This window comes from Ochotona princeps, chromosome 14 (genome assembly GCF_030435755.1).
Source record: "Ochotona princeps isolate mOchPri1 chromosome 14, mOchPri1.hap1, whole genome shotgun sequence".
Classification (NCBI taxonomy): domain Eukaryota; kingdom Metazoa; phylum Chordata; class Mammalia; order Lagomorpha; family Ochotonidae; genus Ochotona; species Ochotona princeps.
Window position 1 is genome coordinate 19,790,344 of NC_080845.1, and position 23,259 is coordinate 19,813,602.

Here is a 23,259-nt window from a genome sequence, read left to right on the forward strand (position 1 = left end):
TCTGAGCGTGCGTGCGCAAGAGAGATCCGAGTGTTCACAATGACAGAGGCTGGCAGGAGCTGGGGTTTCGATCCGGGTTTCCAAACTAGCTGAGCACTGGCCTTGCCTCTGAGCATCTGTATGAGCAGAAAGCGGAAGTCAGGAATCAGAGTCTGGAAACAAATCCAGCACTCCAACACACAGACACCCTAACTGGCATCGCATCTTGATAGACATTTACCATTGAGAAGTCTGAACGCTTAACAAGCTCCCAGATCAGGCTGTTATTGATGCTGTTTGAGAACTACAATCTCAATATCTCTGCATACATCAAACACTTTCAGAATGCAACAGCTTTCTCACTGGCTAGACAAACACAGCACTCCAAAACAGAACGGTTCACCCTTTTATAAACTCCCCTCTCCTCCTGCATCCCCTCTTTAGAAGCAGCGGTTCTTTTGTCCCTTTCCTATTTTCCAGCCCTGAGGACACAGGTCTAGAAGACAGGCAAGTCTCTACTTCCACGGACCCTTAGTCTCAATGAACGAAGATGCAAGATAGTGATGTGTGCCTTGGAGGAGGCAGGCAGGACAACACAACAAGACATTCGGAGAACGTACTTCAGGTGGGAAAGCTCTGTGCTGAACTTGAACGCTGGAGTGGAGATCTGAGACTTGGGAGAACATTCCAGGCAGCAGGACTGGCAAACGTACCAGCCCCACGGTGAGACAGTTTGATGTGTTAGTAAACTAAAAGAACACTACGAGGAGCTGAGCCATTTTTGGGGATGGGGGGCACAGGGAGGGATGGGAGAGATGATAGAACAAGTTGAAGACGGTAAGTAGGAACCAGATCAGGTAGGATCCTGTAGCCCTAATAGGGAGTTTTGTGGTTATTTTAAGCACAGCATGAATAAGAACAGATTGTGATGGGAGTAGGGTTATTACAAAGTACAAGTGATAAGAATCTATTGCATCATCATTCAGGTGGCAGAACATATTAGTTTGAAACACAGGAGAAGCCAAAGACGTGGAGCCCTACTTTAAAGACAGAATCAATATGACTCGCCAATGGATTAAATATCAGGGCTAAGAATAAGACGATGCATAGCTACTTGGTTCACACAAGAGGGTGGATGGTGATATCAATAACTGGAGTTGGGGAAGATGAGAGGGAGAACAAATGATTGGCAAAATAGCAAAATTTCCATTCAAGGCATTGTAAGTTTGAGAGGCTGATCAATGAAAGTGACATCTATTTCAGTGGAGATATCAGAAAAGCAACAGATAGGTCCCTTCTCTCTTCCCCATCCTTTACCCCACCAGCATTTTCATCCTCCTCTTTGGCCACCAATAAAAAAGTGGTTTGATCTTGAGATTCGTCATATGATTCATCACACACAAGGAGAAGGCAACCCAAGACTGTCAATGAAGTCAGATTTCAGCTTCCATTCACATTCTGCATATAGGGTCAGGGAATACAGAATAGAAAGACAAAGAAGTCAAGTTCTTTTACACTGTATAGCATGCTACACAGTGTAAGTTCAACATTTTAACATTTGAAATGAGCCTTCATACATGTGAACATTTGGGAAAGCCTAAAATTAGGGCTACAGCTTCAAGATAGTGACAGACATTGTAGAATGTTGGCAGCAAGTCTCCTGAAGCTCTTTGGCTATTGAGCAAATGACCTTGCTGAACTGACAATAGACATTTCGTAGAGATCTCATTTAAGTCGTTGATCTTTTTTTTTTCATTTAGCTTTTTCAACTTTAAAATATGATGACAATTTTCATAGCTTGGACCAGAAAAAAATTCCCTCCAGAGTTCCCTGTTCATGAATAAGTAATTCAAAGGCAGGTTATGTATTGAAGATGTGGTGTGAGCAATTTGATTCTGACAACATTGATTCTGTCAGACAAACCTTTATAAATGTGACAGCCACCAGGGAGTTCACGTTGCAAGACATACAGAGTGCCTGCCCTGTGCCAGGACTTGGAACAGACTAGGAAAATATTCAAGCCTCTGACAAGTCAACCACCAGAGCAGGAAGGGAATATTAAATCCTGCCTCCTCTGATGAAATACAGTAGCTGATTTATTTTTTGAGAACTTATATTATCACAAGTCATATTTTAAATACAAGGAAAATAAATCACAGTTTCCATAGATAAAAAGCCACCATGATTTTCCAAAAGAACACAAATAATGGCTCTTGTGAAAAATCACATTATATTGAAAAACTACAGGGATTAAGTAAGAGTGACATAGGAACAGGAATGGGCAGATTAATGGAATAAAAAGAATCCATGAACAGGGGCCCAAGGGGAAATAAGGAATATATATATTATATAATATGTACATATATATAAATGATAAAGCAAGCATTTAAGGCAGTGAAAGAAAGATGAATTAATACATTATATCTAGACAAGAAGCTCATCACCTATAAAAAATAAATTATATTCCTGCCTCACAACTTATGGAAAAATAAAATATCAATGGATCAAAACTATGAAGGTTCATAAGTAAGAAACATCCTAAGTCAAGTGGCTGAAGAGATGTTCTTTACAAGGATGACATTACAGTCAGAAATCACAAAATGAATCAATGCTAGATGTGATTTCATGGAAGACTGTAAGTTTAAAATAATTCACACACAAATATCAAAAAGGAAGTAAGGTGCTACAATGTTAACATTTACCTGCACACAGCTTCATTTTACCTCCAGGTTACTGAGTCCTATGAGCGAAGGTTACATATCCTAATTAACAAAGCACATTGGGCTAGGGGTGGGGAGTCTCCTATGTGTGTTCTACCTGGATGTGGAGTATCAAGTTGATTTTTTCTTTGATTTTTTTGTACTTGTAAATCCATTTTTTAAAAAATGGTCATATATTCCTTGCTTTTATAACCAGTAAAAATAATACAGCTATCAACATTTCTTGCTGGTTCTAGTATCTTTCAGAGAATTTTATACCACAAATATCAGACACTAAATACAGGTAAAGTAATCTGCATTGAATTTGGCCAGAATTTCAAAGTATCATAAGATTTCCTAAACACTGGGGTGTAGTAGCTAATATTTTACCATTCCATACTTCAGTCATCATTGTATTATGGAATTTTCTCATAGCCCAAACAGAAGGTAAAGATATCCTGTGGAGTTACCATATACTCTAAAATATTGCAATGAGCAAGAATATCAAACAAACATACACATGCCAAAATTATTGTCTTACATTTTAATTATTTGCTTTGACAAGAGTCCAGTGAGTTTGTCTAAATAATTAATATCTTATTGCTGTGACTAAGTGATAGGAGAATTGTGAAAGAATGATATAAACCCATATGTCAGAGTGTCTTAAAAATAGATTATGAGAATTTTATAAATAATATGAAAACAACATATTTATAAATGTGAAGCTAAATTTAATACTTTTCCATAATCCCCAATAATGAGAATTTTCTACATAGAGAGCAGCTGGGATTTTATACATTAATAAAATAAACATTAATTATTGATCTATTTCCCAGTATCTTCTACCTCAAGAACTTAACAATAATTGCTGTGACACATATCCACATATAGTCTAAATTTTCTGAGGTTCATGAAAATAAACCAAAAGTAAGAGTGGTGACAATATGTGGCTTATCTCCAAATGAACTATTCCAAAGCTGACATTCGATTTAAAAAGAACAGCATCCCAGGAAGAGTGCAGACATTGGCACCAGACAACCCCAAGGTTTAGTGCTGGATAGCTCATTCATGCATGTGAGTAAACTGACCTCAGGTCCTGGAGACTATAAGATTGATCTTGCAGTTACCATTGAGAGTGTGTAGTTAAAGTACGAAGTACATGTTGGGTATTCCAAAAATGGAGACTACTGTTGAGAATGGACAAGAGGATGGCCAGGCTGTGATGCTGCCAGGAGAAGATTAATTGACTATCCAAGAAGCTCACGGAGAGAAATACAACCTCCGTAAGTTCACTTTCATCCAGGGGCAAGGCCACCAAGTTGGGAACTGAAGGACCCCAGAAAAGACTCCTATTCAACTCAGTCAGCAGCTGGCTGATGTAACTATCCCTTCCTGGTAATGGAAGTGGCCCTATTCCTCCATCTAGGAGAAGAACTCACTTCCTTCTAGGAGAAGAACTCACTTATTTCAGGGAAGATGTCCTAAATGAAAACCTAGAGCAATGAGGGTAGTTTCACTTGGGACTCGTCTGGTCTTTCCATCAACCCTGCCTCTCCAGTGCTCAGAAACTCAGTCACTTCCTCCTGGAGCTGGAGGGGTCCTTCTGGGAACTACCAGACACACACTACCAGCTATGGAAACTCTGAGCTTTCCTTTTCCGCTAGTCAAGGCTAACAATCCACCCTCTTTCTGCCCATATATAGAGAAAAATACAATGCCCTGGTCTCCATTAAACAACACTCTCCCCCAGTTCTCTCACCCACCTCCAGTTACAGCAAGATTACTTTGATGAAAGTGCTGGCTGTACTCTTAGTTAGCCAGTTTCACCAGTCAAGTGAGAATTTTACTAGCAAAATCAGAAACAATGGATTTCCTTGTTTCCAAGTCCTTGAAGGAAATTCCGTGCTTCCTCAATGTGAAATTGACTGGATAGATGGATGAATGGCTGGCTGGTTGGAAAGACAGATGGATCAATGGAGGCATGGGTGAAACATGGGTAGATGAGATAGAAACAGAATATTGTACTGCTGTGATAGACATCAGCAGTGATTTGCCAGCTAGAATGATGACCAACGGAACAAAAGAAACTTAACTGACATAGGTTCGCTGCTTCACTTTGGATTCAACTAACATCAAAGTCAAGAACTACACTGAGCTTAGAGAGCAGGCAGGTTGTCCAATCGAAAGAAGCCTATCTTATTCATCCTGTCCTGTTATTCAAAAATCTTGCCCTTCTCCAAGAATTCACCTTTGTCTCGTAACCAGGGTGAACTGGCTGTGCTCTGAGGCAGAGACCCAGAGCTCTGTCCAGACGGACCTTGAACAATCCATTCAGTTCTGTTCTGCATTTTTTGAGTCCCCAGTTCTGTAAGAAGAGGATACTAATTTTAGTCTCAATCCTCCCTCAGGAATGTTAGAAGGAAAGAGCAACAGCATGTGAGAAACTGTGTGAGTGCCTACAGAGAAACGCCTGCAAATGGATTTTGCAGATAAACGGGCAACATTCTCAGTGTCGCTCTGCTTTTCTTCCTTTTGGACATATTTATTATTTGAACATATTTCTCTGGTGAAACTGACAACGTGTTAAGTAGATATAGGTCATGCTGCTCTTTGAAGTCATTAACTAGCTTGCCCATGAGTCTTGTTTCGGGTATTTATTTAGCACAGCCCTGTTATTAGGGAATAGAAAAATGTAACCCTAAAGGCATCTTTAAAAAAATAATCCACCTTGAGGATCACTGGAAGAATCAGTGCCACCTTCCCAACTAGCCCCCTTAGAACTGTCACAGCATCCGGATGGTGTGGCAGGTCTTATCTGAATAAAAAGCCCGGAGAAGCAGTCAAAGCAAGTGGCAACTCCCGGCTGGCCCTTGGAGTGTGTTCCCATTCTCCTGTGAGCAGTCAGGAAGCACTGCTCTGCAGCCAGTGGGTCCTGCTGACGGTGACAGAGCTTTCTCTTGGGCTGGAATCAATGATCATGTTTAAATACACTTATGCTTTAAATAACAATAAATACCTCTTCTCCATCTCTCCAGCATAGTACAGTGGCCACCCAACCATGTCAAATCATGTACAAGTCATCTCTGACCAACTGCTGGCACTCACTGTCTTCTTTCAGGATTGTTCAAGCAGAAATAAGAAAAACGAATAATCTGAAGCATACTGTGTAGCTCTTTTATCAGCTCACACTGTCGTATCTCTCCCTTTCTCCCTATCAAAGCAAATACTAAAATTTGTAATTTTCAGAAAAGCACATTACGCTTAAATGTACCTTTCAGAGTCTCTAAGCCCAGGATCGACAGATAAGGTACCTCACCTACCATGCAGAGCATTCTCAGCCAATTTCTGCATCTCACTTCCATGTTTAACATGCACACAGCACCCTCCACCCTGACTGTGCGCAGGCTGTCATCACATGCTTGCAGAAATTGAAATGCTGCAACAATGTCTTAAATTTGAGAAATTCACAGGAAAAGCCTGGTGATGGTTCCCTGACTGAAGGCACAGGCTGCTGGAGGCAGCAGCGGCAGCGTCTTCGCGGCAGAGCAGGCTCTGCCCAGCTCTCCAGGGTGTGATCTGCAAGTCTAATCATGGAACAGGTCCGAGGGGTCAGCCACTTACCTTGGAATGCTGCAGCAGAAGTATCTGCTCGTCAAGCTGTTGTCGTTTGCCTTCTATTTCTGTCTGCCGCTTTCTCTTTTCCTTGAAAAAAAAAAAAAGAGAGAACGTGTCAGAGGGGGTGGGTACTGGCTGCAGGAATTTTAAGGCAGGGAGCGGCAGCAGCATACATCTATAGGGACACTTCTGCCAGAGATGCTGGACACACACGCAGCATCACCTGCCTCACCAGCTCTGGGTGTGTTGTAAGCAGCAGTCTTCTCTGAATATGTCTGCAGTGGGCTCAATGAGTGGGAGAGATCCTCCTCACTCAGCCAGGCTGCAGCAATTGCATCCAGAAGAAAAGACAGTTCCCCCCCCCACACACACACACAGAGAGAGAGAGAGAGAGAGAGAGAGAGAGAGAGAGAAGAGAGAGCAGAAGTACCATGTGCTGTGCAGTGTTAATATGGAGACAAAGAATAAAACTCTCAATCTCAGAGACACAGGTTGTTGCAAACTGAAAACTATAGAATGGTGGGACATTCTAGGGTTCTGTTTACCCAAATAGTCCATTTTAAATTTTGTAGGACAAATCATCTAGTTGGACATGCCAAACTACACAAGTTAGAGAGAGATCTTTGGATGAGCAGTCCATGGGGTGGGTGGGGCTCGCAGAGGTTATGAGAAATAGGAAGTCTGGGATCTGTTTGCCTGTGTGCAACTCACAGCTCAATCCATTGCCACCTCTATGACCTCTGGAAAATTCTTTGATGCTCCTGGCTCTCTGTCTTCTCTCACATAAAGTGAAGACAATAGATGCCCCCAGACTATGTGGTTGGAATGTGAGTTAAATGAGATGGTACTGATAAAGAGCCCAGAACAACTTATGCCCACAGTAAGTATTCAGTCATGTTGCTTCCTTTGGTTCTTATTGCTATGCATTTACGATTAGGTAATGCCTGGGTGTGAGTCCTGTTGATACAGACCCTAGGAGGCAGTAGGCAACAGCTCAGGTATTTGAGGCCCACTAGGAAGAGCTCTCCTATGCAGCATCTCAAAGCGACAAAGCTCAGAACTGGACACTTTATCTCTAAGTCCTAGGATTTGCTAAGTGTAGGTTTACTGGGTGTTTGTGATTCACTCCTATTCACTGTCAAGACATGCAGTCATCAACATTTAAATCCAGAACAAAGATGCAGCAGCAGGTCACAAGATGCTGCTGTAAGTTCTAATCATGTATCTTGTCATTTCCCAGGCTTCCCTGTCTCTGTCTTTATGATTATAGAAAGTTCTCACTTGAGAATGCTTCAACACCCTATTGGTGAATCCTTCCCATGACAGAATATTCCCAAGTGGTACAGGCAATGGTGCTCTACAGGCTTGAGCAGTAGACTCTTAGATGATCACTGTGCGCTGACATGGTCAGGAGGGATGGAGGTTCTGAGTTAGGACCTCTAAGAATGGGTAGGATGGAGGTCAATATAGAGTAGTGGGTATCACATTCTCGGCAGTGGAAATTGTGAGCAAAGAAAGGAATCAACTGCATGTTTCAGGGACAATGAGGAGATGTTTTCATTTAATTGAAGTGCAGGACTTGACTTTTAACAGTAGATCAGTGACTAGAACAATTGTCTAGGATGAGGTCATTGAAGGCCTTGAAATGATAGGCAAAAGAAAAACAAAGGTTAGACCCCATTGTATGAATAATGCAGTGTGACTTCGGGTTCTAAGCAAGAAGAACTCTGCTGCATTGCATTTTAGGGATACTGACTTGACACTGGAATACAGGATGGATGGATAGGTGTTGGGACCCTTTTTTCTGTAAACAGTCTAAACGTTACTGAGGCTAACATCACGGTATAGTGGGGTAAAGCATTCACCTACAACACAAGCATCTAACATGGGCACCAGTTTGTGTTCTAGCTGTTCTGCTTCTAATCCGACAGCCTAGTAATGGCCTGGAAAAGCAGTAAAAGATGGCCCAAGTTAGTTTGGAAAACCTGTGCCCAAGCAGGAGATCCACAGGAAACTCTTGGAACCTGGTTGTGGCCCAGTTCAATCCCTGACATTACAGTCACTGAGGAATGAACCAGTAAACACAAGACTGACCTCTCTATGTATAATTCTGACTTCCAAGCAAATAAAAATAAATAAATAAATAAATCTTTTGTTAACAAAATTTAAGCATTACTAAACACTAGATTTTGTGTAACACAGACTCTCTGTTCCAACCACGTAATGCTGCTTTTTTGGTAAAAAAAAAAAAAAAAAAAAAGCATCCTGCCACACTACATAAATTAATGGCCATTGCTATGTTCTAATACAGCTTTATTTGCAAGGATTGGCACTGTGGTTTAGCAAATGGAGCTACCACCAGCAATGTCCTTATCCATTATGGGAGTTCCTAGCTGCTCCACTTCCAATCCAGCTCTTTGCTAATACTCTGGGAAGGCAGCTGAGAGCCATAGTGCCTGGGCCCCTGCATCCATGTGGCAGACTTGGATAAAACTTTGATCTTGCCTATTCCTAGCCACTGAGGCCATTTGGAGAGTGAACCAGCAAATGGAAAAGCGTGCTCTCTCTCTCTTTCATCCTTCCCTATGTAACTCTGCATATTTTGTATACAAACACAGGTGGTGGGTCAGAACAGGCTCATGGTCATCATTTGCTGATCTTTGGATTAAAAATTCATCATGTGTCTCAGCAACATGCTACATTCACTCTGACATGTGGTGAAGATGGGTGAGCAACTTAACTTAGTGCTGTACAAATCAGAATGAAAGAAAGAAAAATGTAAGACTCAGAATTAATGAGACTAACGAGTAGGATCATGTTGAGGGTCAGACAGTGTGGTATTCTGGCTTTGGGTGACATAGACTAGAAATGTACTGGGCAGTGAGGGAGGGCAGTAAGGTGGAGTCTATTTTGTTGTCTGCATTTATCCCCTGAGGAAAAGTCTTGTTGGGTTCCAGTTTGAAATCAAACAGTTGTTAACATACACAGGCAGGCAGAGGCATCTGCATTCTAACTGATGAATACCCTGGCATTTGCCCCACCAAAGACCCTTTATGCTTAGATGTGCACTGGAGAATTCTTTGACTAGTTGATGCCCCTTCCATGGTGACAGTCCTGAAGTCACTGTTACTAAATAAGAGGCAAGACATGCAATCAGACTCTGTTCAGAATTACCTACAGGTCAAATGGTGACACAGGTGAGTAAAACACCACTAAGAAACTCACCTTCAGCGCCTGATGCTTACTTGGACTGCTGAGGTCCAAGCTCTGCTCCTTGCCTGGCTAACCAGCAGGTCCCCCAATGTTCCTTCCCATAACTAAAATAAAATGAGTAATTCTTGAGCCCTTCACTCCCATACTCTCCAACCTGCCCTCTCCTTTGAGCTTCAGGTGTCCAGACTGAATTTCCAACTCTTTAGATGCTCCTTTAAACTCCACACATGCAATCGTCATCCCAGCCCTCCATCCTTCAGCTTCTACCCTCATCTCTGCTCCTTCTGTACTCTGTCCCAGTGAACAACACCATTCCAACTGCAATCTGACTCATCCTTGATACTAATTTTCTTGAAGACCAAAATCTGCTGATTCTTGCACCCATTTTGCCCATCTTTTGTGTACCCACCTTCTATCTTCCCAGCTGCGCATGCAGATAACATTATTCTACATTAGCACCCATAGAATTCCCAAGAGTTTAGCTGCTTACACCACACCTCTGTATGGTTTATTGTACTTGCTTCCCTGCTGATCTCCATGCCTCCAAGACTTGTCTTCCCAAGTCATCCTCCACATTGCTGCCGCAGTGATATCCTAAAATAGAAACTACATGGCCTCCACTCCTTGCCTAAAACAAGAATGGTGTCCCTGTGCCTACTGTTTGACAGGTCAGCTCTTTATCCTGACCAATATCACAGATCCACCATGATTGCTAACCACATGTTCTCACCTCAAAAATAGTTGCAGTTTGCTAATCTACCAGCTTGATTGACATCTTCATGTTTCTGATTCTATCATCCCCATTAACACACCAGACTGTTTCATTAGACAAGCATTAACTCATCTTTGAGAATGCAGCTTAAATATCAATGCAGCTATAGTGACCACTGTTGATTTTGATCTGTGCAGTCCTCCTTCCTTTTGGGAACCTATTTACCCTGGCTGTAAACGGCACCTGTGGGAATGTCAGTCACATCCAGTTGCATATGCCCTCATTCATTCCTGCCAAAGGAACTTGCCAGAGATTGGTCAGTCAACCATACTACCTTATCTCATTGCAACTGTGAATAATCCACAGGGCAGTTAACAGTTCCAAGTAGAACCAATATGAGGCATTCCTAGAGATGTATGTATAAACACTGGGAGAAAAAAAATCCTTGCTCCCACAAGGCATAAAGTAAGATGAATTATGTCTGAGTGGTGAGTTTTTTCCAAGCCTCATGGAAGAAATGATCTATGCTGGAGGAAATGAGGTCAACATACAACAGAAGCAGAGCTGGAAGACAGATTATGAAGGAATCTAAGACATTATTTGAGTCTCAGATCTGGTAACGCATAAAGCCAGACCATCTCTGGACTTCTTGAATTATACACACTAATAAATCTTCTATTTGCATAAGCTAATTTTGTGTGATACTTTTATCAGTTACAATTCACTGAGTACTGGACAAATACAGAAGCTTTTTCATTCCATCCAAAAAGATCTCATCACTCCCTTCTTCCTTACAGATGCTTGGTGAGCATCTCTGAATGAATCAGCTGTCCATTTTGCTTTGTACTTAAAATATTCCTGTCCACATCCCTCATTCAAAGACACTGAATTTGCACTCAACAGTTTAAATGGCAACAAAATATATTACTGAAAACACATTAGCCATCATTCATGAAACCAGAAGTGTCCTAAGAATCAGCCCATACGGAATAGATCCCAATTTGCTATGCATAGGAGTAAAGAGTTGGAAAAGCTAAATCCAGGAAAGACTCATGGAAAGCTCATTCTGGGGAGAGAGGTTGAGGGGAGCAAAATTCCAGGGAAATGCACGCACGCTGACAGTAGCAAACCATTTGGGGAGAATATGCCTCCAGAGAATTGCGCAATGAAGTGAGCGCCTCTGTTGGGAAGGTTTCCAGATTCCTTCACTATCAGGGAGGCCTAGCAAGCTGCTTTCACTCTCTTTCTGTAAATTATGTATTTTTCTGGCAAGCATTTTCTGGAAGCATCACAACATGATGAATATTGCAGACTGTTAGTACAGTACGGCACTCTGGTCTGGAATGGAGCACACACATTGTTCAAGGGTTGTTAATGATAAGATGGGAAGGTAGACATAGTAAATAGGAAACTCATCTCCATCTACCCTTGTGCCATTTGAGGCTTCTCACCTGTTGGTTGTGCTGCTACTTGGCATTGCAATACAACATCACAAATGAACACTATAAGAAACAATGTGTTTTAAATAGCTTGCACTTGGAAAGGAGAAGGAAGATGCTAGGTAGGACAGCAAATTAAAAACGGAGCAAAGGAGAGAGGGGTTGAAGAGGAGGTATCAAATGAAAACACTTGGAAATCTTGGAGACAGTATGAAGCTTAAGAATTCAAAACCAAGAAGGTAGGGAGGAAGGTTGCTGATATCCATGTGGGAAACCTGGATGGAGCTTCCTAGTTTAATTCCTGGCTGCAGCATTTGGGATATGAGGATGGGTGTTCTCTGTTCATCCATCTCTCTTCAATAATTAAATGTATAAATAAATAAGATTTTAAAATGAAGAAAAAGAAAGTGATATTAAGATCCAATGACCAGAGAGAGAATCTTGAGATATTTTATGATGCTTCATGAAATAAAACAACTTTGATGTTTTCCAGAAGATTCCAGGAAAGCAGCCTGGTGTGTGGCACAGTGATTAAATCTTCACTTGATATACTGCATCCCATCTTAGAATGCCTGATTCAAGCCCTTGCTTCTCCACTCACCTCTGGCTTCCTGCTAAAACACACCCTGGGAGGCAGCAGATGATGGCTCAGGTACCTGTTCCCTGCCACCTACCTGGGACGTGAGTTCTAGGCTCCTGACTCAGGCCTGGCTGAAACCTGAAAACTAGGCATTTGAGGAGTGAACCAATAGACGAAGGATTTCTCTCTCTTTCTCCATCCCTCCCTTCCTCTCTTCTTCCCTGCCTCCTTTTCTCTCTGCCTTTCAAATAAAATTTAAATAAGCAAATTGAAATGTTTTTAAGATTCTATTAAGGATGTCTGAGCTACTTTATTTTTAAAAACACAGATTTATTTAGTTCTTCATCTGAAAGGCAGTAACAGAGACACAATAGAAATAGATCTTCGATCCACTGGAGGAATGTAGCCTGTTAAGCTTTTCTGTAATGCCCAACCAACCAGCACAAGAGTTTATAAATGAACATATTGAAAAAGAAGCTGTTATGTAACTTTTTTAAAAAGATTTTTTTTTCTTGGAAAGTCAGATATACAGAGAGAAGGATTTTTCACACCCCAAGTAGCCGGAATGGTCAGAGCTGAGCAGATTCAAAGCGAGGAACCAGGAGATTCTTCTGGGTTTCCCATGTAGGTACAGGGTCCCAAGGCTTTGGTCCATCCTCGGCTGCTTTCCCAGGCCACAAGCAGGGAGCTGGATGGGAAGTGCAGTATCTGGAATACGAACTGGCACTCATATGGGATCCCAGTGCATGCAAGATGAGGACTTTATCCACTAGGCTACTGCACTGGGCCCTGGTATATAACTTTCAAATTTATTTTCTTTTTATTATTTTTGTACTTATTTATTTATCTGCAAGGCAGAGAGATTCATTGTGACAAAATTTACTGAGTTCATTTCTACAGGCAGAATGCAAGAGGGCTCAGAGAAAAATCCCAAATGCCAGGAATCACTATAGAAAATTCACTCATAGAATCCAATTACCATATCACCATTCTCAACTTCCTGCCTTATTTCCACCATGAAGCTATATGAGAACTGAACTAGCAGCCACCACATAAAGATGATGCCACTGTTTCCTTGTGTGACTTAGACAAGTCACTGTTTCTGGGTCTTAGCCTCTCCACTTATGAAATGAGTAGGTTGGACTTGCTCAGCTTTAAGGTTCCCGTCATCTAAGCTCCCATCATACCAAACAAACCCATGATAGCCCGGGTTCCTGTCACTTACAGCCTCCTCACTGATAAAGTAATTCTAAGCAACATTTTGACAGTGATTATTGAGTATCAGATGCTGCCTCGTGTGATTAATTCACTCTCAAACTCCACAACCAATCAGCATATAAGCTACTACCTTTATTTCCACCTTAAAGGGAAAAAGAGACATGGTCATGCGGCTTCTTGGTGACAAACAGAATGAAAACCTGGTAGGACATGCAGAAATAGGAATATCTTCAGGTATTAACTAGGAGGTGAAATGAGGTCTAATAGATAGGGGATCAAGCATAGCCACTGACAGAGAACAGGGACTTAACAACCAAGGTGCTTCTTTTGGACATAGCTCTGTGTTCGCGGCTTAGGATACTGTCGAGGCATGGAACCAAACATCAGTTCTCTAGTAGCTGAACTGAAGAATAACATTGATGATGGTGGTGGCAAAAAAACTAACAAGGATATAGTAATGATCACGGTGACTCAGTCTATTTGATGATTCATTCAACTTTTCACTGAATCTTCAGAGCACTTCGAGGTAAGCACCTTTTCATTATTATTATTATTTATTCTCATTTGATTTGAAAGGCAGAAAGGGACAGAATTTCCGTCCACATGTCTGCAACAGCCAAGCCTAAGTCAGTAACCTGAAACTTCATACAAGTCTCCATCTGGGTGGCAGGGGCCCAAGTAAGTATATGAGCCACCAGCTGTTGCCTCCCAAGGTGAGCATTAGCAGGAAGCTTAAATTGGAAGCACAGTAGCCAAGACTCAAACCAGACACTCTGAGATGGGATGTAGAAGTCCCAGGCAGCAACTTAATTAGCTGCACCAACTCCTATCCCTGAGAAAGGTACCTTTAATAACTTCCACGTTGTGGGTGAAAATCAGCAAAGCTTAGCTAGGATGAGCAAAATGACTAAGGTTATGAACTAGGAAGTAGACAAATGAGTTGAAACTTAAGAGACTCTGACCTCGTAGCACTTTAGAGACATGTCAGAGCCACTAACTTTTGTTGAGCCTTGACAGCAAATGCGTGGGACACAGAAAACACCTTATCTTCCCACCTCCATGTTCACTTGCCAAAAGCCCTGTAGAGAAAAACGAGATATTGCAAATGCAAAGTATTCTGATGTCAATCCTCCCAACCCCAAACAGGAGGCCTCTTACAAAAGCTGTAAGCATTACCCAATTCCCAAGAAAACTAGGTCAAAGCCTGGGTTGGAAGTGTCAGGAAAGCCCAATGAACCAAGATATTTGCTCACTTTAATTCTTGTAGCAGACATATGCAGAATGATCTAACAAAGAGAGCAAGTACAAAATTGTTCACTCCCATTTGAGCATTACATTGGAAAGAGACAGTTGCTGGTGGAGCTGCAGCTGGGAAAGCTCTCACTTGGTCCATAATGAAGGAGACCCTCTGATCAATGGCCTCTGGATGTTTAGAATCCATCTCCCTAACCTCATATGTCAGCAAGGGGCGAGGACAGAGTGATGCACCCTCCCTTCTTAGAGGACATGCCAGGTCTAGATGACATGCCCCAGGGGCAAGGTGTGACATGGACACTGCTTGGATATTCTCCAACATAGCATTCCCATGGGCTCCTCACCATGCTCAGAGCAATAGGCTACTGAACAACAGAGGGGCTGGGATGCCAGTGAACACAGCCAGAGCGGCTGGAAATGCACAAAAAAAAAAAGTGTGTACAAAAATAGAAAGAGAACACCACATGCAGCATTCTGATGGCAACAAAAGAACAAAAACTCCCAGAATGGAGCATAATTCCAAACAGACAGGCACACCCTTTTTGACTTTGCCAATCATGTTTTCATTAAGATGCCCATAACTGCTATTTCTACTACATATTTGATTATATTTATATATATTCATGTTTTAACACACCAAAGTGTATCATAAAGAAGGAAACTCTAATACCACAGACCATTCTATTGCTGCCCAGAAGCATCCAGTCAGCATTTAAAAATAGAAATGAAAGTCATAAATATGCATGGTGAGACTATTCAGACAACACACAAAGATAGAGAATGAACAGGTGAATCTCTTCTTGTCTGATCCCTAGCAGCTTCACTGCTTTAGGCAACAAACCTTATTAGTTTCCTATGCAGGCTGCCAGGAAGAAAAAAGTGAACACACCAATATGTTATATGATGGGGTCCCTTATTGTAAACATAAAAGACCCACCTCCCTTAGCATGCCTTCTTCACTTTGTAAAGCACCTTAGAGGGTTTGCTGTCTCCCAACACAGAATGTTAAGAGAGTTTCTTGTCTCAGAACACAGGGTCCCACCTCACTTTTTGGAACTACTGCAGGGCAGTTCAAGACATGTGTCTTTATTCAGTTTCTCATTCCACTGTGCTTAGACTATTTAGCATTTTCTGTTGGGAATAGCGATGCGGTGACTCTCTACACACAGTCTTAGAAGTGCTTTTGCGACTAGAACACACCAGATAAATTTCCAGCATCGGAACTGTTAAGTCAAAGGATGCGAACATTTAAGACTTTTATAAGGACAAATAGCTTCCAAGAACACATGTTTTCAGTGTTTTAAGCAAAATAATTCTAAATAGAAAATAAAACTCAACCAATTAATATAAATTTTGATATTTCCCCCCTTATTAGTCATATCTTTAGGCCCCAAGAGCATTTTAAATAAAATAACTATCTATCATTTTGTTAATAACTGCAGTGTTCTTAAAACATACTTGTGTAATTGGTCCATTTTTATCAACTATTACCCTGTCTTTCCAGGCTAAAAGACACTCCCCAAGTTTTGAAAAATCCCAATGACTTGTTATCCTGTGAATCATTGGTTTTCCAGGAAGGACCAACTCTAAAACCTGTCTTTCTTGCACTGTTAATGCTAAAATTAATTCCATAACCAAGTAGTACCCATTTATCGATAATGAAAGAGAATATTATCCTTCAGTTGTTGTTACCGCCATCCATGGTTTACAAGCAGAAACTTCCTTGTCGATCAAAATAATTTCTAGATGGGCTCAGGCAATGTGAAAAGAAAGCATGAGAAAACACAGCAACAACCTGATTTCAGAATGGGAAAATGCATAAATACATAAAGCAAAGAAAGGAACCAGAGCTGCAATAGATCAACTTCATTACATAATCTTTGGTCTTCATGGTACCTACCAAGTATAAGAACTCAAGGGCAAATGGCAACTTGGAAAACATTTGCAATGTCTGTGCAAGTGGTAAGACGTGGGGCAGATGTACAGTGTAACAGCTAAGATACTGCTTGGAGTGTCTGCATCTTATATTAGGGAGCCTGATTTGACTCTTGGCTCCTCTCATTTCTTCCAAGCGATAGCTCTAGTGTCTGTAATCCTGTCATTTGCTTGAGACTTCCACCAGAGTTGTAGGAGAGTGAATCAGCAGATGGGAGACCTTTCATTCTCTGTCCCACTGATATTCTGGTTAAGTTTCAATTATTTTTTTCTGGATGGCAGAGTTACAGACAGGGGAGAGAGAGAAAGAGAGAGAGACGGAGAGAGAGAGAGATCTTCCAGCACCAGGTTCATTCCCTAAATGACTGCAACAATTGCAGATAAGTCAGCTCAAACCAGGAACCATGAGCTTCTTGTAGGTGCACATGGGTGCAGGGGACCAAAAATTTGGGCCATTCTTCATTGCTTTCTCAAACACACTGGCAGGGAACTAGATCAGAAGTGGAGCAGCTGGGATTTAAGTAAGTATTCATACAGAAATGTCAGTGCTATAAGCAGCAGTTGAATCTTGTAAGCTACAGCCCCTGTCCCCCAACGTCGTTCAGTGTTTTAATAACCACAAAAATGTTGATTAAATACTGAGACGCCACTTTCAACCTCTGGAATGCACAGTTCTCCTCCTCCAAAACAGCATTTTTTTTTTAAAGATTTATTCATTTTATTACAGCCAGATATACACAGAGGAGGAGAGACAGAGAGGAAGATCTTCCGTCCGATGATTCACTCCCCAAGTGAGCCGCAACGGGCCGATGCGCGCCGATCCGATGCCGGGAACCTGGAACCTCCTCCGGGTCTCCCACGCGGGTGCAGTGTCCCAAAGCATTGGGCCGTCCTCAACTGCTTTCCCAGGCCACAAGCAGGGAGCTGGATGGGAAGTGGAGCTGCCGGGATTAGAACCAGCGCCCATATGGGATCCCGGGGCCTTCAAGGCGAGGACTTTAGCCGCTAGACCACGCCGCCGGGCCCAAACAGCATTTTTTTTTTAATCATGTGGTTTTTTTAGGCGTATGGGGGTAAAAAGACCCTCTCTCATTTCTGACAAATTTATAAATAAACATTATTTTCTGAAAGGCTACATCTAAAAGCTTTTATTAGCTCTATCACAAAGTCTCCATCCCCAGAAAATTACCTCTGGCTAAATATATCTCTTAACTTGATAAAAACTAGACATACATATGCAACACATTTTGTTCCCCAATGTCAAACAGGAAGTGATTAGTGAAATAGGATGTCATCTTATAAACCATCCAAGGACTTCCTTTCTCACTTGGAATAAAATCAAGGTCATTCCATTCATAGTCCATAGGCTGCCTCTCTCTCACACCTCAGCTTGGCCCTCCTTCTCATGTCTCACTCCAACCACACTGGCCTGCTTTATACTCCTTACATCAGACAAGCTTCTGCCACTCCAAGGCCTTTGTATTGCCGTATCTTCCACATGTCCCCAAATGTCATATGGGTGACTCTTTATCACCTCTCTGGATAGCCTTGAAGTATCTAGTTTTAGTGAACAGCCCTTCTCCCTCAACTCTAAACACCCCAATTTTATTTTCTTCATGGAACGTATCACTATCTAAAGTGTTCTTCCTATGTTAGTTGTTTATTGTTTATTCTCACCACGAAAACACCCCACAAGAGCAAGGATCAAGTTTATCTCATTCACAGCTCTGCTTTCACACCATACACACAGCTAACACATAATAGGCTGTTTATTTGTAAATGAATGAATTAAAAAACAACAGTTAACAAAACACAATCATTAGCTACAAACTCAAAAACTGACTCTACGACAACATGCTCAGTATTAGTCCATTTTTGTAAAAATGAAATATGTAACTACACATAATGATAGTGCCACAGTTCTAATTCTAGGGAAAGGCTAAATGTTTACATGTTTACGGAGTTGTGTCTAGAGGTGGGTTCTCAAGTGTCTTTGTTGTGTCGGATTTTGATATCCCCAGAAAATCAAGTCTGAAGTCGGTGCTAAAGCATAAAGGTGGTTTATTCAGGTTAGCCTAGGTCTTCTGGCCACCTCCCCCAGCCCAGCAGGGCTGGAGGGGGAGGGGTTACTGCAGCCTTGGCTGCTGCAGGATCAGCAGGGAGGGCAAAAGAGAAGGAGAGAGAGCCCCCTCCGCCCCCTCTCTCCTCCCCCCCCATTGAACAGCACCCAGTTCTTATACATTTTAGGCTATTAATTATACTGTCCTGATTTAGCAGGCTTCTATTGGTGGGTTTGAAGCAAGCAACTTTCAAAAAGTACAAATCGATGAGCTATAGGGTGGTGAATTTTACCAAACACCAGGTACCTCCTTCCTGAGGAGTGATCTGCCTACGTGACCTGCCAGGTGTCCTGCCTGGTGTCACATAGAAAATCAGGCCTGGAATTCACATAGCCCCCAGCCAAGCAATTAAGGCAGAAAACACCTAGGTTCTTCATCTTCAACTTTGCTCTTTATGCTCTTCCATAAGTTCTACCTCCCTAGGAAGTACCATGAGGTACTTAGGTATCTATGAGATAGCTTTAACGTGGAAAATGTAACACGTCAAATTGAGAGCAAGCCAGGGTTTCACAAACCACTCCTTGCATACTCTGGTCCTCAGCACTTCTCAGATGCTCAAGTAGAAGCTAAGAGAAAACATCTCTAAGAAGCTGCCAAAATGACCCCAATTAAAATGTTCTAATTCAGAATCCTCCACTGACAGTTGCTTATTCTCGAGCTTTTTCCCAATGCTTAGATGCCTTTTCTTTGGTCACTACCCAAGTCCAAGATGGTACCTGAAGGGATAAGGAAGCGGCTATAACACCTGCTGCTGGTGACCCTGGCAGTCCAATGAGGATGCAGGGAAATGGCTGTTACCCACTGCTCTGTCCCGTGGGACAGCTCTGAGGACAGCAGACTTTCAGCCTAGGCATGCTTTAGCACAAGATGATTAAACAGGCAAGACTAGTATTGCTGCTGGTGTTGGGACAGCTCCAAGGTGATGCACCTACAAGGGCTTGGCCAGACTGTCCTGGTCTTTATCCTAGTCTTGGAAACTTATAGGGTTGTCTGGGATTTTCCAGTAAGGGCCTATTTAGAATTTTCCAGTAGCAGGAGTTAAAGCATTAAGTTCAAATAAACCAATTCTGAAACAGAATTCAGTTTTAAGTCAAGAATAAGTACAAAAACAACTTTATGCCCAGTGTCAGATAGAGTGGAGGGAAACTGGTTTTTATCCTTCGCTATTAGTAATACAATCGTTTTGAAGGATAATTCAGAGGAGCACAGAATATCAAATGCTTTCAAGCTTTCACACCATTTGGATACAAATTTCATACCTAAGGGGAAAATTATACCTATGACAATGTTTTTGCTTAATGATGCTTACGACAGCAATACTTGAAAAAATATTTATTTATTTGAAAGGCAGAATAATGGTGGGGGGTGGCATAAAAGAAAATAAGGGGATGGGGAGAGAGACAGAGATTTTCTACCTGCTGGCTCGCTCCCCAAATGCCCACAACAGCCACAGCTGGGTCAGGTCAAAACCAGAAGCCTAGCACTCTGTCTGGGTGTCTCTCCCATGTGGGTGGCAGCAACCCAAGCACTTGTGGTCTGATGCCTTCCCAGGCAAAGCAGCAGGAAGCTGAATTAGAAGTGGAGCAGGCAGGACTCCAAGCAGGCACTGTGACTTGGACTGTGGGCATCACAAGCAGCAACTGCGTCACAATGTTTGTCTCATGTTCTGCTTATTGATGGGGAACAAGGAAGATACTGCCTTGAGTCTACTGGTTCTTATATTGCCTCCCTGTGGGAGTTCTTAGAAAGCTGCATGATGCTAGAATTTTTAGGGAGTAAACCTTTGTACCTCTAGTGGAGAAAATCCAATTGAAATATTCAATCCTTTAACTCAGGACAACAAAATCAGCAAACTGAGTCTGGCTGGTTGCTTTGGGGATTTATTTTTGATCTCCAGGATCCAGTCCATTTTAATGGGGTCAGAAGATAGCAAGGGAGCTCTGTCAAGTAATATGAGTGTCATCATCATCCCTGTGATCCTGCCTGTCACCCTGGCTGAGATGATGAGGTTCACAGGTGCACCATCATCTTCACACAAGCAAATCTCCCTTTATCTGGTCCAAACTGGGAGCAGTCCTTGCACGGTTCCCATTTCTCTAGCATTTGGCCTACTCTGACCTTCTGTAGCATTTGTGTTGGATGCTGGATGCTTCCCCTTTGCTGCCTGCCTCCTTCCTGCACAGCTTTCTTCTCTAGCTTTGCCCATCAGTACTGCACTGCTCAGAGTAGGCAGCAAGGAGTGACTAGGTCCTCCCTCATTCTGTGAAGCTCCTCAGATGGCAGAACCAAGCACATGTCTAACAGTCTATGCTGGGAGCCACCTTCCCACCCTCCTTCCTCTTAAAGGAGCTGCTGACACTGGACAGATATCTTCCAGATATAAGTTTGGATGGATGGGCAAGAATTTTCTGGCAAGGAACTCCAATAGAGACTTTGGACATGTAGACAATTGGTGGAAATCTCTTCTAAAACCTGACTTTCCTATAAGAATCTTAAAGAGGGGAAACCTTGTTTCTATCTTCCCTACCCTTTTCCTTCCCCTTTGCCCCTAAAAGAAGTAGTTGCAAATCTGGTTGGTCAAACTGGAGAATACTTGAACAGGAACTGGTCCCTGCCCTCAAAAGGGCCTGAGGGTGGCTCCCTGCGTCTTTCTCTTCTGCCTGTCTCGGGTGCAGGCAACTGACCCCAGTGTTTCTAACATGTTGCTTTTCTGTCTGTCCCTGAAGTCAGATTCAGGTTTGGGTTTGTGGTGGTCCAGGAAAGATGGTCTTGGCCAAACCCACAGATCTAATACAGGCAAAGCTTGTAGGCCAGGCAGGTGGGTGGATATCCGTGAGAAGTGTGACTCAGAATAGAATAGTGCTTTTTTGCTATTATTCTTCATTATTATTTGAGTGGTTCTCCTCTGGAGAACCTTCTGGAGTTGTGACTGCAGTCTAGGCAAGCTTCCATGGAAGTGGTACCATGACCCCATCATTCCTAACATCTGCCTTCCAGACATGCCTGAGTTAGTTTATGTTCCCCTCACCTTGACCTTAGTTCTCCTCATAGTACTAAGCCCTAGGAGACCATTTAGATCACCTGAGGAACATTAAAAGGCACCAGGCCAGGTCCCACCTCTAGAGATTTTGATCTTAGCAGTGCTGAGGTTGTAAATGCAACCCAGCAGTTCAACCAAAGTGGAGACTCATTGTCAGGCTCTGACCACCCCAGGGGCCATGCTGATTAACATTTGCAATTGCATATGCACATTCAATCCCTTCCTTTTTGAAACATAAAGCATTTAGTAAACTCTGGTGGAAAGCACAGTCACTTTTGTATTTTCATGGCTAAGTCCTTGCTTTCTTTGGTCTTCAAAGCCTGGGTTTCAGACACAAGCTTCTGGGGTTTAGACTCAAGATATACAGCTAGTCTTGGGCATGAACTTCTTCAAGGTTGAAGCTGCGACCTCATTTCTCATCTTTGCCAGCTCACTTTGGACTCCTCCTCCCCTCTTTGTGGGAGACTTCTGCTCTCAGAACTTGTTCCGTTACTATTTTCCATCTGAGTTCATGGGTGACAAGTTAGGCTAAGAGGGATAAGGTGGAAGCTTGGATCTGGAACCATGGAACATTACAAACACAAGTCAAACTAAATCTGGATTTGAGTGAGCAGATAATAATAAGCAAGTTTTATGCTTCGAAAAATTTGTTTAATGTCTTGGTGCAACACTAAATTTCAAAATTCAGGAAGGCACTATTCAAGAGAAAGGTGATGCTTGGGAATAGGTTGCTTCTATGGCACCACCACAAACAACAGCTGAGACAGAACAATAAAGAGAACCTGAGCAGTCCTCAATCCGTTTAGAATCAGGCAACTCTGCGAATCTGCAAAGCCTCTTAAGATTCCCTATGTGGTCTTATTCAGGGGTAATGTCAACATGAGACAGGGAGAGGGAGCTGGTCCTCGCAAGGGCCTGAGAGGTAAATTCCTGATGAGGGTGTAGCCTGTAGAACCCTTGCTAACATCTGAGAAAGAGCTAATGTGATCAAAAACTTCAAAAAGAGTGCAAGGATGGGAACTAGCTCACATGGCAAGAGGCAGGCTTCCCTCGTTCTAGGACAATTTTTTTAAAGTTATTTTGTTTTCTGAGATGTGAAAGTCAATTGGTTGGTTAAAGGAAAATGCAACCCAAGAAAAAAATTTTATAAAGTGATGTTAAATTGTAATAGAGAATGTCTCTGTTTTCAAACCTCCAACTGGATACTTTGTGTTTGGGTTGGTTTTGAGATATCTTCCACCCTCACATGATTGACAAATGCCAGCATGGAGTCTAGGACCTCTGCATTTCATCTCTGGAAGGCTCCTGCCTTCAAGCAGAGCACTCAAAGTGCCATTGGCAAAGCCTTGATATTGGCATTGCAGTTACAAGGGAATCAAGGACTCTGTGCAGCCTCTGAGTAACAGAGCTCACTCTCTTTCCCCCTCCATTTTTCAAGCCTCTCCTTCCCTCTTC

The 23,259-nt window shown here is 42.3% G+C and overlaps 1 protein-coding gene across 1 annotated transcript in view; it reads right to left on the reverse strand.

The window, feature by feature from the left end:
* Positions 1 to 23,259, reverse strand: part of PALM2AKAP2 (PALM2 and AKAP2 fusion) — a 303,091-nt gene that overhangs the window by 216,727 nt on the left and 63,105 nt on the right. Inside the window, 1 exon segment of the mRNA XM_058672156.1 lies at positions 6,300 to 6,380. Within this exon segment, the coding sequence (XP_058528139.1) occupies positions 6,300 to 6,380 (81 nt within the window).